The sequence below is a fragment of the Chiloscyllium punctatum genome, chromosome 40 (genome assembly GCF_047496795.1).
Source record: "Chiloscyllium punctatum isolate Juve2018m chromosome 40, sChiPun1.3, whole genome shotgun sequence".
NCBI classification, from domain to species: Eukaryota; Metazoa; Chordata; class Chondrichthyes; order Orectolobiformes; family Hemiscylliidae; genus Chiloscyllium; species Chiloscyllium punctatum.
In genome coordinates this window covers 11645906-11659248 of record NC_092778.1, presented here as the reverse complement: position 1 = coordinate 11659248, position 13343 = coordinate 11645906, and the positions used below count along the sequence as shown (strand labels likewise).

General features: G+C 37.3%; 1 protein-coding gene across 3 annotated transcripts in view; it reads right to left on the bottom strand.

Annotated features, from left to right (window-relative positions):
• The window catches only part of sdk1a (sidekick cell adhesion molecule 1a), a 903166-nt gene that overhangs the window by 189472 nt on the left and 700351 nt on the right, over positions 1-13343 (bottom strand). For all 3 annotated transcript variants that reach the window (XM_072559294.1, XM_072559292.1, XM_072559293.1), the window contains 2 exons: positions 6488-6683; positions 1144-1242 (listed from right to left, as the gene is read on the bottom strand). In XM_072559294.1, the coding sequence (XP_072415395.1) occupies positions 1144-1242; positions 6488-6683 (295 nt within the window). The remainder of the gene's footprint in view (positions 1-1143; positions 1243-6487; positions 6684-13343) is intronic.

Here is a 13343-nt window from a genome sequence, read left to right as displayed (position 1 = left end):
GATTGCACAGCAGCTGCATCAGGCGACCTCATCGAATTGCTGGAAGGATTTGTTTACTCTCAGTATACTTTCGACAAGACAATGAGTCTTGTAATGATGGAAGTGACTGATTTACTGGATACCTAGTCACAGCATGCTAAAAAACACTTCAAGATTAAAACTTCAGGCATGCCAACACAATTGTTGTGCTAAATGTATAAACTGCCTGACTGATAAAGGGAGCACTTTTTATTCACTTCTCCCTTTATATACAGGATAATCATTTTCTTATTGTTTTGTTTTATATTTATTTATAAAAAAGGGAACAATTTGGTTTCTGCTATTAAGGCCTTGAATTAGAATTAGTAAGAAAACCTTGAATCTCACATTGCACAGAAATGATCTCTTGCCATAACTGCACTGTGGTCCATATGCAATGCAATTAAAGAGAAAGGACGGTATATTCAGGATATAGTAAAATGTCCTAGTTCATAAAACTCAAATAGTATGCAAATTATTGAGAAGGTAATAATTCAACCTGGCAATATACTGACTTTCACACAAAATAAAGTGCAGCAGACTCTTCAATTTTACTCTGTAAATTGAGGGGGCCTGCATTTTGAAACATATTGCAATTATATGTATACTAAAATGCTCATAATTATGTAATCCTTTTATACCTTAATTTAATGACTATATATAACTGTGTTATGAATTATGCTGAATCATTTTACTTGTTTTGTCATCACACCTTAGCACCTGTCACTGTGATGAGATTTCAATAAACCAATTATTTATCTATGGCAATTATGTATCATCACATTGCTCTTGGTGGGAGTTTGCAAAGTGGCTGTTACGTTTTCTATAATACAAGAGTGACGACATTTCATTGGCTGTAAAGTTCTTTAAGATATCCACTGGTTATAAAAGGACTACTACACCTTTTTGTAATTTTTTTCTGATGCCACATTCCTGGACACTCAGCATAATTCAATTTAAAGTACATCAAGTGCTTTAACACTGTAGATGCAATGAAATTCCTACAACACAATTAAAATGCTTACATTCCAATAATTTGATAATGACACATAAATGTGCACTGAAACACTGACACCTCCCAGTAGTAAAAGATGCATTTGAATACATTTTAGTGTATTTTCCTACCTGTGAGGATCCCATTTTTTTCTTGTGGTTCTTGCCAGCTGACTTTCAAAGAGGTATCAAGTATTTCTGCAAAACCCAAGTGCCCAACAGCTCCCGGTCCTGTAGAAGTTTAAAATGTTATTGTTAGAGACAGTGGCTGATTAGTGTGGTGTGATTAAATCAGGATGTATAAGGGACTACTGCAAAAAGAACACACAAATTCAAGGGTTATGTAATTCTATGTCACAAGGTCCTGTCAGCTAAAACATGTCATTGTGTTACTTAACCTGCTTGCACTTTTATTGTAAAAACAATGACTGCAGATGCTGAAAACCAAATACTGGATTATTAGTTTATATTTTCAGCACCAATTCTGGGGAGAAATTAAACTATTGTTGAAACCAGAGCATTATCAGAATGCATTCCACCTATTTTAATTTCCTTGCATTTTTATATTAAATTATCAAAAAATATGTTGAGCATAATTTCTGTATGCAAATATTGAACTAGGATTTTTCTTGCTAGGCATTAGGCATTTAGTCTGTGCTAAAGGATTACTAAAGCTCAATTCACAACAGAACAGTTGTGGGTTAATGATTGAGGAATGGAATACACACAAATCTTTTTGCTATACATTAATTCTTTTTTTTAACTTTTTTAATAACTAGTTTGATTGAGAGCAAATGATCATATATGGAACCTTAGTGAAAGCAATTTGTCTGGGTTCTAACTGCAGATTTCAATTTATTTTTTCCCTCTTATTTCCTTCACCTGCAAGATAAATCTTTTTCTACTACATCCACTTTGACTGTCAGTTAAACCTCATATTGATGCTGTTCTATTTTTGAACCAATGATAAATGCATGCATATAAAAATGGACAAGAAAATAAAGCTTTGACTGCAATATTCCAGAACAAAAATCAAAACAGATAAATCTTATTTTGCAAAAAGCCCAGAAAAAAAACAAGTAAAAGATATGATCAGAGAGATAGCAAGTTCAGAAATAAGATGTACAATTCCCTATTGTGTATCTTAAATGCAGGAAAAGTCTAAAGTACTGCTTTGCAGAAAAGGAAATACATGACTGAACTTCACAGAATGCAAATGAAAGCAAAATGTTCGATCAGATTTCTGCATGAATTTCATCTTCAGAATTTTAAAAAAAGTTTTATTGCAGAAGCAAAATGGGCACAAACAGCTACATCAAAGTATAACAATTATTTATGAACAAAGTCCTGTATAACAATTATTTACAAAAATCATAATGCTGCAGTTTAATGCTTATCAAGGTTCACATTTTCTAAAAATTGTCTTAGTCCTCCAAATTAATGATTGTCTTTTAATTTTCCTCAATTAATTAAATTTCATAGTTCAAATATGGTCCTTCTTTCATCATGCCAATATAACCTACAATGTGTACAGCCTGAGGTGGTGCACCGTTGGAACTCTAATAAGAAGAAACAATAGCACTTCCTTTATAGCAATTTTACCCCTTAGTCTATACTAACTGCACCATGCTGATCAGAAAAGGAAACATTTGATTTGCAACCAGATGTGACAAATCCAGGAGTTTGTCATGCTAGGTTTTGTATATATGCTATCTGCCAGAAGATCTTTGTTCTAGGTGTGACTATGGCTGCACTGTTTCGATTATATTGAGTTGTGCAGAGATAGTAGAATATATAATATTATAATATGTAATGTCACTATAGTCAAGGGGCAAATCAAAGAATGGATAGCTAACTGGCTGAAAGACAGAAAGAAGAGTGCATGGGTGATGCATAACTATTTAAAGCAGCAGAAAATGCAACATGGAGCTACACAATGATCAGTGATAAAATCACCATTACTCACAATTTACATTAATAATTTAAACTTAGTTTCTAAATTTGTGGATAACACCTAACTGGGGTTGTTAGACAACAGTGAGGAGATATTAAATAATATGCTAATAGAAATATAATTGGCAAATGCATTTTAATACTTATAAGTATGAAGTATTACACTTCAGTAAGAGAAGGAAGGAACCTGCATATTTCATGGAAAACACGTGGGTGGTAGACCAAAGACTAGTGTTTATTTCAAATAGAGAAGTTATTCTAAATGTGTTGAATCTTTGTTAGAATAGATATTCTGCACTGTAGTTCTGGCTGTCATAACATAAAAAAGACATAGTGGTCCTGTAGAGTGTTCAAAGAACGACTTATGTCAATGAAATTAAAACAGTTAAGTTATATCTGTCAGGAAAGAATAAAAAAGTTAGGTCTCTTTTCTCTTCAGAGAGAAAGTCTGCGAGTTGACTTAAAAGTGTGCTTAAAATTGTGAATTGTTTTATTGAGTAGGCACAGAGTGTTCTGCCTTTTCAAAGAGAGATAAACTAGAGGCCATCAATATATGATCATCACCCAAGGTATCAGGTAGTTAATTCAAGGGCATGTTTGTAGCCAGAGTGTTGATAGTGTAGAACCTAATACCAATTGAGTATCATAGGATCATGTAATCCCTACAAGTATGGAAGTATCCCTACAAGTATCGAGTTCACATCGATACTCCAAAGAGCATCCCACCCAGACCTAATTCCCGACCCCATTCTTGTAATCATGCATTTCCCTTGGCTAATCAAACTAGCTGGCACACCCTTGAATGCTTTGGACAATTTAGCATGGCCAATCCACCTCTCCTGCACATCTTTGGACTGTGGGAGGAAACCAGAGCACTCGGAGGAAACCCATGCATTCACGGGGAGAACACGCAAACTCCACATTGAGTTACCCAAGGCTGAAATCGAACCTGGGTCCCTGGCAGCAGTGCTAACCACTGAGCCACATTGAAAATAAAAAGTTCAGGTCCATTTACGAGGAAGCTAAAGAAGCACAATGGAGGCTGGATTCAAGGTTTATGCCACAAAACTTGGACAAGGAAGGACCGAAGGAGGCAGAAGTAGGCAAAATCATTGGCATGATCTGGTTACGTAACATAGAATATACTGCTCAAAAGTAGGCAATGTTATCTTAAGTGTTGAGGAATGACTGCTAGAATCCTTCATTCCTGATGCTACTAAGAGTCCCGGATTATTCACAGATCTGCACTGCTCAGTAGAAGAGGGAGGATGTAAAACAAAGCCAGGTATAGCTACACAAAGAAATGCTGAGGACAGCCAGCCAAATATTGTCTTTCTGGCCTAATGAAAGCAGCTGAATAAACAAAGAAGATTCTGGACACAACCTGCACTGCACATCTTCAGGGAAGAATTTGTGAATCTCACTGAGCCTTGTGACGTGACTGTAGAACATAATCCAACCCTCTCACTTGTCAGCCCTCCTCCTCTGATGAGCTATGTCTGAGTATTTAAAAATCAACAATAATGGCCTTAGGCAGCACTGCTGAAGGACTTATGCAACAGTGCCTCACCAGGGATGTTGATTTTATTCTTCTGCATATTTACTGTAAGAGAACATAGTGTGTTGCTTTCCAAAACTGGCTTATGTGCAATGTTTCTGCCAAGTTATAGATAAAAGGCACAGGAAAATTCCATGTCAATTACAGAATGCAAAAGACATTAACTAGAATTAGTTGCATGGGCTAGACTATCTTTAAAGGATATGAAGAAAATGAGCACACCTGGGAAAAAGAAAAAAGTGAAGAGGTAGGACATACGTACAAAAGCTGCTGTAAGTTGTTTGGATAAGGAAATGACAATTAAGTGATTACAAATCTTAGAAATGAGTTAACTCATTTCAACTGGGCAGCATTTTGATGCTACAAATAGACTCAGTATCATGCAGAGGGGATGAAATGAGGGTTGTGGGAAAGGTGATGAGGGGCCGGGCATAAAGTAGGAAAAAAACAGTGTTCATATTTCTGACTGTTTCCCATTAAATAAATAATGGAAAATACAAACATGTATACTGTACATGAGAACTGGATCAGGCTGATCTGTGACCAGGGACACAGCTACATTTCACATTATGGCTTGCCTGTGAAGATTATTTCTTTGCAAGAATATATATTTATAAATGACACACTTTACAGTATCTGAAAGCGTGTTGCTGGAAAAGCGCAGCAGGTCAGGCAGCATCCAAGGAACAGGAGAATCGACGTTTCGGACATAAGCCCTTCTTCAGGAATGTGCCTGAAACGTCGATTCTCCTGCTCCTTGGATGCTGCCTGACCTGCTGCGCTTTTCCAGCAACACATTTTCAGCTCTGATCTCTAGCATCTGCAGTCCTCACTTTCTCCTCGAACACTTTACAGTAGTCCCTACAATCCAAAGCAATTGTACTAGCTATTAAAAGCTTTGGGATGACTTAAGGTCATAAAAAGTATTACATAAATGAATGCTCTTTATTACTTAAAAATCAGCATCACAAAATGCTTGGATTCCCATTCATTACTCGCATGGGGCTTTAGCAGACAAGTCATGAAAATTCTCAAAAATAGTGCCACTTTTATTATCTGCAACTGACAATTGCTAGGATTCTTTTGACATGCTTTGTTAATATCTGTGTATACTTTCCAAGGACAGGCTACTAAAGGAGATGGGATGAAGTTTGAAAATTCACTTAGGTAATGATAAAGGGTAGAAGTGGTAGGATGGCCTGCATCCAAGATAGCTTAACAACTTTTACATTGACATAAAAGATAAAAGTATATAGCAGGAACACTACATTTCTCACACTTTGATAGAAGCCAGAAACAAGAAAACAATTGCAGAGAGAGGGTAAGAAGGTGAGAGGTAGAACGAAAGAACCAGCACTGGTGGAGATGTGGTGGAGATTGTAGATTTAGGAGGTTCACATTGCACCTTGTGGATGATACACACTGCTGCCATTGTACTTTGCTGGTGGAGGATGCAAATTTCTAAGCTGGCACTCGGTGCATTCTCACCAGCACCTGTGTCCAGTTGAGCAAGACTTCCTCTCCTTATATCCTCTATATCCAATGTAAAAAAGGCCAATACCCTACTGGCCTTACTGAATTACTTCATTTTCATTTTAACTTATTATGATTTGTGTATGAGTGCACTCAGGTTCCCTTGAACTGCAGCATTTTGTACACTCTCTCCATTTAGATTACACAAAAACCCACATTTAACCTTTTCTGGTGTGGGAGTGTATTGATCTCTTAGAAGGAGCAGAGAGTTATACAAGCAATCCTTTCCCTCTCTTGGAAGAAGGGTAAGCAATCTGAAGACTCAGTTTACAAACAAAACATGAATGCAAAGCTGCATATGCTTTGCTAGACAGCCAAGTGTGGCTTCAATGTCATGCTAACATAGATAAAGTCTTTTTAAACATCATCAAATGTGATTCAATATTTGTCTAATATGACTATTATATCCCATGACTGTTTTCAAATACTTACTATCTTCACAGGTCTGAATGAGCTGGGGCGAACTCTTTGGGCCATCACCTGGCGTTGTAAAACACAATACAGATGTGTAGTATTTTGTGAACTTTCTGAGGCCTGTAAAAATTCCTTCACGGCGTGTTCCATGGAAATCAGGGGTGATGGTCATCACTGCAACTGTATTTGGTGAGTCAATAGTCCAGGCAAGGAACTGATGAGAGAAGATTAGAGGAATTATGAAGATAGAAGTTTTGTAAAGATACGTAGAACAAATTTAGAATTTTAAAACTAAATATTTCCTTTTAATTACCCCCTCTCTTTCTCAAGACATACCACATGCTGAAATATAGTCCTACAAGTGCTGGCCACTTTTGAATACTTCAACTTTGTGGTGACTGCATGTGCAAAGTTGACAGTCAATATCAAAAGAACATTCAACTGTATTAGATATTCTAGCTGCATTGATTTCCTTAATCTTATATCCGAAGGTGCACTAGCCACGAAGGATGGTGTGGGGTAGAGGAACAAGTATTAATCAAGTATGAGAACTCCAGCTGATACTGCAAAGTTGCAGAAGCCTTAATGCCTCTCTGGTTCATATCAGCTAATTTAACAGATCAGAGATTAAAGCTGATTCCAGATTAGCTTGCACCAATCTGGTATTTCATTTATTGAGTCAAACACACAGAGGTGGCTTTTTGGCTCATTTTGTGTATGATGATTCTCTCGCCAGTTTGACTTCTCACTTTAGCCCTGAGGCCTGGAAGTTTGTTTTCAACTGCTTATCCATCATTCTTTAAAAACTGACTGGAACCTGGATTCAATATTCTTATTCTGGTTTACTAGTGCTTTATAAAGGTTCAGCAAACATCTCTGCTTTTGCACTCAATGTTTGCATTTATGAAGTCCAAGAATGCATATGCTTTGCTCTCTATATTCTCCCTATGTCCTGCTGCTTTCAAAGATCTATACTCAAGGATTCCCTCAAGTCCTTCTGTCCCTGCAAACTCTTCAGAATTGTGCCATTAAGTTTATATTGTGTCTCACTGTATCTTTGGTTCAAAACGCACCACCTCACAGTTCTACGCATAAAATTCTACTTGCTTTTTAGCTGCTGGTTCTGCTAGCCTAGGTCCTGTTGCAATAATTTGGTATCATCCTCATTACTTGTTCATACTTTCAAGTTTGGGATTATGACCAAACTTTGAAATTGTACTCTATATTCCAATAACTTTATGTTTATCAAAAGGGGCAGTGATCTTAGCACTAACTGTTAACGATGTGAATACTATGTCAATTGGGTGTATACATAGCTATGTTCTAGGTGTGATTAGCTGCATGTACTAACTGGAGAAAGGTTAAGGTATATATAAAAAGTCAGTTACTGGGTATTGTGGAATAGTAACAGAAATCACTAGAGAATATCAGCAGGTCTGGCAGCATTTGTGGAGAGATTTAACATTTCAGGTTCAATAACTTCTTCAGAACTGTTGGGAAGAGATTACTCTGTTTCCACAGATGCTGCTGAGTTTCTTGAGCACTTCCTGTTTTATTCCAGATCTCTAGCATTTTCAGTACTTTGCTTTTAAAGGGAACTTTGGCTTACAATTGATTCTTGTATGTCTCAATTTTGTTAATAGTCTTTTATATGGTACTTTGTCAAAAGTTCTTAAAATCTATTCTGACTACAATCACTACATTCCCTTCTTCAAACTTTCCTGACGTGCTTAATCGAAGAATTTAATTGAACTAGTTTTATGTAATCCACTTCACACTCATGCTGGTTCTAATTAATAGTCTCAAAGGTCTCCACATGCCTGTTAATATTTTTCCTTAGTTATGTTCCTAAAATTTTATCCATCCCTGATGTTAAACTGACCATCCCGTTGGTAGAAGGAATGTGCTTGCATTGTTTCCTTAACACTTTCCTATCCTCTGGTACCTCCATGTATATGGAGTAAACGGGAAGGTTATAGCAAAGCTTCATGTTATCTCCCCCTCACTTCTCTTAGCAACCTCAGATGCAAGTAATCCAGGTGAGAAACATTTTCATTTTAAGCACAGCCAGGTACACTCTGATCAATTTAAACTCATGGATCACCTTTACCATTCCATTTCTATATTTTGTCAGCATCCTTTTCCTTCATAAAACCAATAATATTTCTAATTTTATTCTGAGTGGCAAAGCACATTTGTGTTTGCTGCCTTGGTGGTTAACTCTGTATTAACACTGAGTGGTGTGGCTCACACCACATGCTGATTGATGGTATTATGGCAACATCCTGGACCCTGATATTTGTATTCCTGCTGCTGATGGTGCGGAAGCATCTGTCCATTTTGCTGAAAGTCTTCCTCAGTATGGAATGCCAGTGCAACATTATCAGCACAGAGCAACTTTCTGATGAGGACTTGGTGCACATTTGTCTTGAAATGTTCAGTCAAGAATTACAATCTGATAAGAGCATCATAGGCCAATACTTTTCGCAGTGACTTGTCCTCCTCCACAGCCTGCTGTCATATAGAATTCCACAGGTTCATTACACTTTTAAGTGAAGAAATCTGAGTCCTAAATGGTCTACCCTGAGTCATAAGACTTCTAGACTCCCCATTCATTGGGCCTGATTCATGGTACTTAGGGCATCAGGTGCTCAAATGGCTAAATGGCAAGAGTCTGATGCAGAATAACTGAGGTTCAATCTCCCATTGGCTCTCGTAGTTCTTGGAGGTCTGCCTATGCTTGACGTGAAATATACTCAAAGGTTGCTACTCAAGTTATATACCACCTGTTCCTCTCACTGTCTCTTGGACAAAGAATAATGCCTATGGTACCTTGTGAACTACAGATAAATAACATCTAATTTTTGATTTCAAGAAATTAAAGCTGTCAAGTGACGAGGGTGTGTGGAAAAATGGTGGTAAGGTTCAGATCAGCCATGATCTAGGCGAATGGCAGAATAGGCTGAATGGGTCAAATGGCCTACACATCTGCTCATATTTCTGATGTTCAGATGTTCTAGCCTCATCACTTGGAGTTTTGCCAGTGGCAAGCAACTTAACAGCTTTGCTAAGCTCTTCCGCCATGGATTTGATATTTAGTTCATGACAAGGAATCTCTCTATTACATGTACTGCTTGCTCAGTGACAGTGCTTTCCTGGAAGTATAACTCAAAGTGTTATCTTCGTCTATTTATTGCTTGACTACCTCCACTGCCTTCATTTGCAATGGGGCCTTTTTCTTTGCTGATGTACCTGTTTTTGAACCCACCATAGGTCCTCTTAATGATCTCCATGTTGGAGGGCTTTTTCAAATTTCTTTCGTGGGACATGGGCTTTAGTGCCATGCCAGCATTTATTTCCGACCCCTAACTGCCCTTGAGGTGATCTGCTTTCTTGAACAACTCCAATCCTTGAGGTATAAGTATACTCACTGCGCTGAAGAAGGAAGCAGGATGTTGGCCCAGCAAAATCTGGATGTTCTAACATAATTGTAACCAGTAGTCACGGTACAGCACCTAGGATTTTGTTAAGTTTTTCTTTAAAAGTGCGCTACTATATTCAGAGTGTTCTTGTCTGGTTTTCATGTAATTATTGAGAGCAGACTGCTTTGCTTCAGTAACAGATTCCAATACAGCAATGTTAGTCTTGAATAAGTTGAAGCTTTTTTTTTCCTTGTTTTTGACATGTTAATAATGCACTGTTGCAAAAGAACCTACAATTTTGTTTCTAGCACTCAGAGAATGGTGGACAGCACCTGTTCACTGGAGTCAAGGAACTTACCTTGGTAAGCCACATAGTTGATTTTGAAACAATGACTGTAACTCTGCTTTGTAACTTAAACAGCCTTTGAATGGAAAAGCTTCAAGGATTGCATGCAGATCTCAGTGTACATTAGCAAGTGATCTGTATCACACTCAGTGTTGTGTTAAGGATGCTATTAAGAATCTGATGATGAATAAGTCTAACGGATGCTAATGTCCCGACCATGGATGCTTCGAGGACACATGCAGCATGGTTTATTCTAAAAAATGATGTTAACCACACATAGCACAATCTATTCTCTATATTTATCTTTCCCTGCCGTAATGTCCAAGCCAGGTTTGCCACTCCTAATGGTGTGCACTAAATCTTATATTGTAGATCCTAGTCAATAAAAATGTTTTGTCTTACTGATTCTACTGAACAGCAGTAGCAAGCAAAGGAGGAAGCGAGTTACAGTATTGGGAATGGAGGTGATGAGACAAAAATAACTTATTAACCCATTTCCTTCAATATATACCATTTTTCACTCATTCACAGAATGTGGACATCTCTGGCTAGGCCAGCATTTATTGCTCAACCATAAGCCTCCTTGGAAGGTGGCAGTGAGCTACAAATGTTGCCATTGGTGCACAATATATTATAAAATACCAACAGCACAGCTCAATGCTTCAAAAAAAGGTTAGTTTATTACATAAACATTGCTTAAAGTTACAAATTTAAAAGGTGACACAATATGAGCTAAAATGCAGATACCAAGAATAAAAGTAGGTCTGCAGTAAAGTTACTTCACGAAGGTGAAAGAAAGACCAGTCTCTGGTATGATCGCAGATCTGGCTGAAATTTTTACTTTCCAAGGTGAAAGGTTTGAAAACTTGAAGTCAGATTTCAGCAGCTGCTTTTTTAGTTGAGTTGCTGGAGGTTTCTTCCACAGGTAGCATGGGTAAAACAAGTTTTGAGAAGGAGTGAAGGTACTTTCATTTCAGCCTTTTGTTTACAGCATTGCAGCTTGTTGCTCACAGTGGCCAAAATCAGTACAGCAGCTCTTTAGTTTGTTTTTCTTTCTCTGTCTCTACTGAGAAGCCACACTCTCTCTACTGATGCCTCACAGATTTCTTGGAGTTCTCTTTGAAATGCTGGTTCATCACCTATCTCATCAGAACTAAAGCCTTTGTTTAATCAGGCAAAGGGGCTTATTAGATTAGAATTCATTATGGTATACTTCCAGTCTTCTGGTTTCTCAGAGGCTTCATAATCTCACACTTTTTGAAAGACTCACTGCATTGTCTGAGGGTTAATTCAATCCTAAATGTTTCCCTTTGTGGTTGATGCTGACATTATGTAGGTCAATAGGCTTTCATCCCCCAATGATTGTCTGCTGTGACTTCAATCTTGAAAGTAATTTTGAAAATTAATTTAGAAATCCTATTTTCCTAGATAGACACTTTAAAACAGAAATGTTCTTTTCAATGTTGCATTATCAGAACTGCATGATTGTGTTATCCTTTGGCAAGTAATGTTCTGCTTCTACAGTGAAATCATAATGAAATAGACTTGTTTAATCCATAAATGGACAAAATGTATCAATGGAGGAAAATGAAGATTATCAACCCGAAGACCCTCAAGAATCAGATGCCCGATTCCCTTGATTAAGCCACAAAGATACTGGGGGATTTTGCACTGCAGCACAAAAACCTGGTAAACAGTATTGACAACATGATGCACTCGTCCAAAGACAGCTCACTAAGTAGAAATAAGTGACTAAGTTTTTCTGGAGTAACTCCAATATTTTTCAGTGCCTTTTACTGTACGAGGCAGAGAAGTCCTGAAGATGGATTACACCTGAAACATCGACTTCTTTACCTTGTGACGCTACCCAGTTTACTGTGTTTTTCCAGCCTCCTGCCTGTCTACTTTTACTGTATGATGTCAGGTAGTTATAAAGCATGATCAAATTGAACAAAAAAGACACTTTTCACATAATTATTGTGTCAGACTTAATTTTTTTTGACATACAACACATTTGGAGGTAAATTGGGTTGCATAGAGGAGTGCTTCCCAAACTTTCTCTCACTGTAACTTGCGGCCAAAATCCATGAGAGCTGGTCAAGGTTAGACCTCCATGGTGGTCATTGCTGCTTTGGAACTTGCAAACCTAAAATTTCAACTTTTGACTGCAACTCTCATTTTGGGATGCCCTGACTTAGCTGGGAAGGTCTCTATCTCAAAATTGGGCTTAACATAAATGTGTGGGTGGCATCTCTGTAATTTGTCTGTGAGTAATGTTACTGTAACTTGCTCGTAATTTTTTTTCTCATCACACGACTTTTCATTGATTTTCTTTTTATCTTACATTGGTCTCTCTGGTAACTGAGCCATCTGCCACTGAAATCAGTTGTTCCTCATTTAATCTATCAAAGTCTCTCATGATTTTAAAGACATCACTGAAGTCGATATTGCAGCACATATATGTACATCAAATCAAGAATCATTTCAGTCAATTTAAGCATGACATATATATTTCTTGGGAGAACTGATACATATGTGCTTATGTTTTACAGTAATTTGCAAGATCAATAGCCAAACTACTGTCCAGTTGTTAATAACTTCACGAATATCAGCTTGTGCTTTATTTTCTGACTGCATATTCTATTTCCCAGGTTATGTATTCGGAAGGTTCCAATTAAACACGATTGCTTAATTCAATCATTCATATGAGATATAAAATGCATTAGCCATACTCTGGTTTGCAAAGATATGGTGCGTAGTACCACAATTAATCATGTAGAAATTCATTTGGTCTGTTACTGACTTGCATAACGATATCTTATTATATATACACACATACATAAAATATTAGAATACATAATGGCTTATGGATGCCTCATTGTTTCATTGTATCAAGTAATTGAAATTTGAGATGAATCTGATCTTAACACCTCATTGTAAATTCAAAATTGTATTTAGAGTCAAAGTTTGAAAGAAATTACCAATGCACCAAGGAAGAATGCTACCCTGAACTCCTCGTAGGAAAACCAAAAAGAAATCTCACAAAACTAGATGTAGCAATGAAAATCAAGAAGCCCTTGAAATAATTGTTATGAAGTTGAAGGCA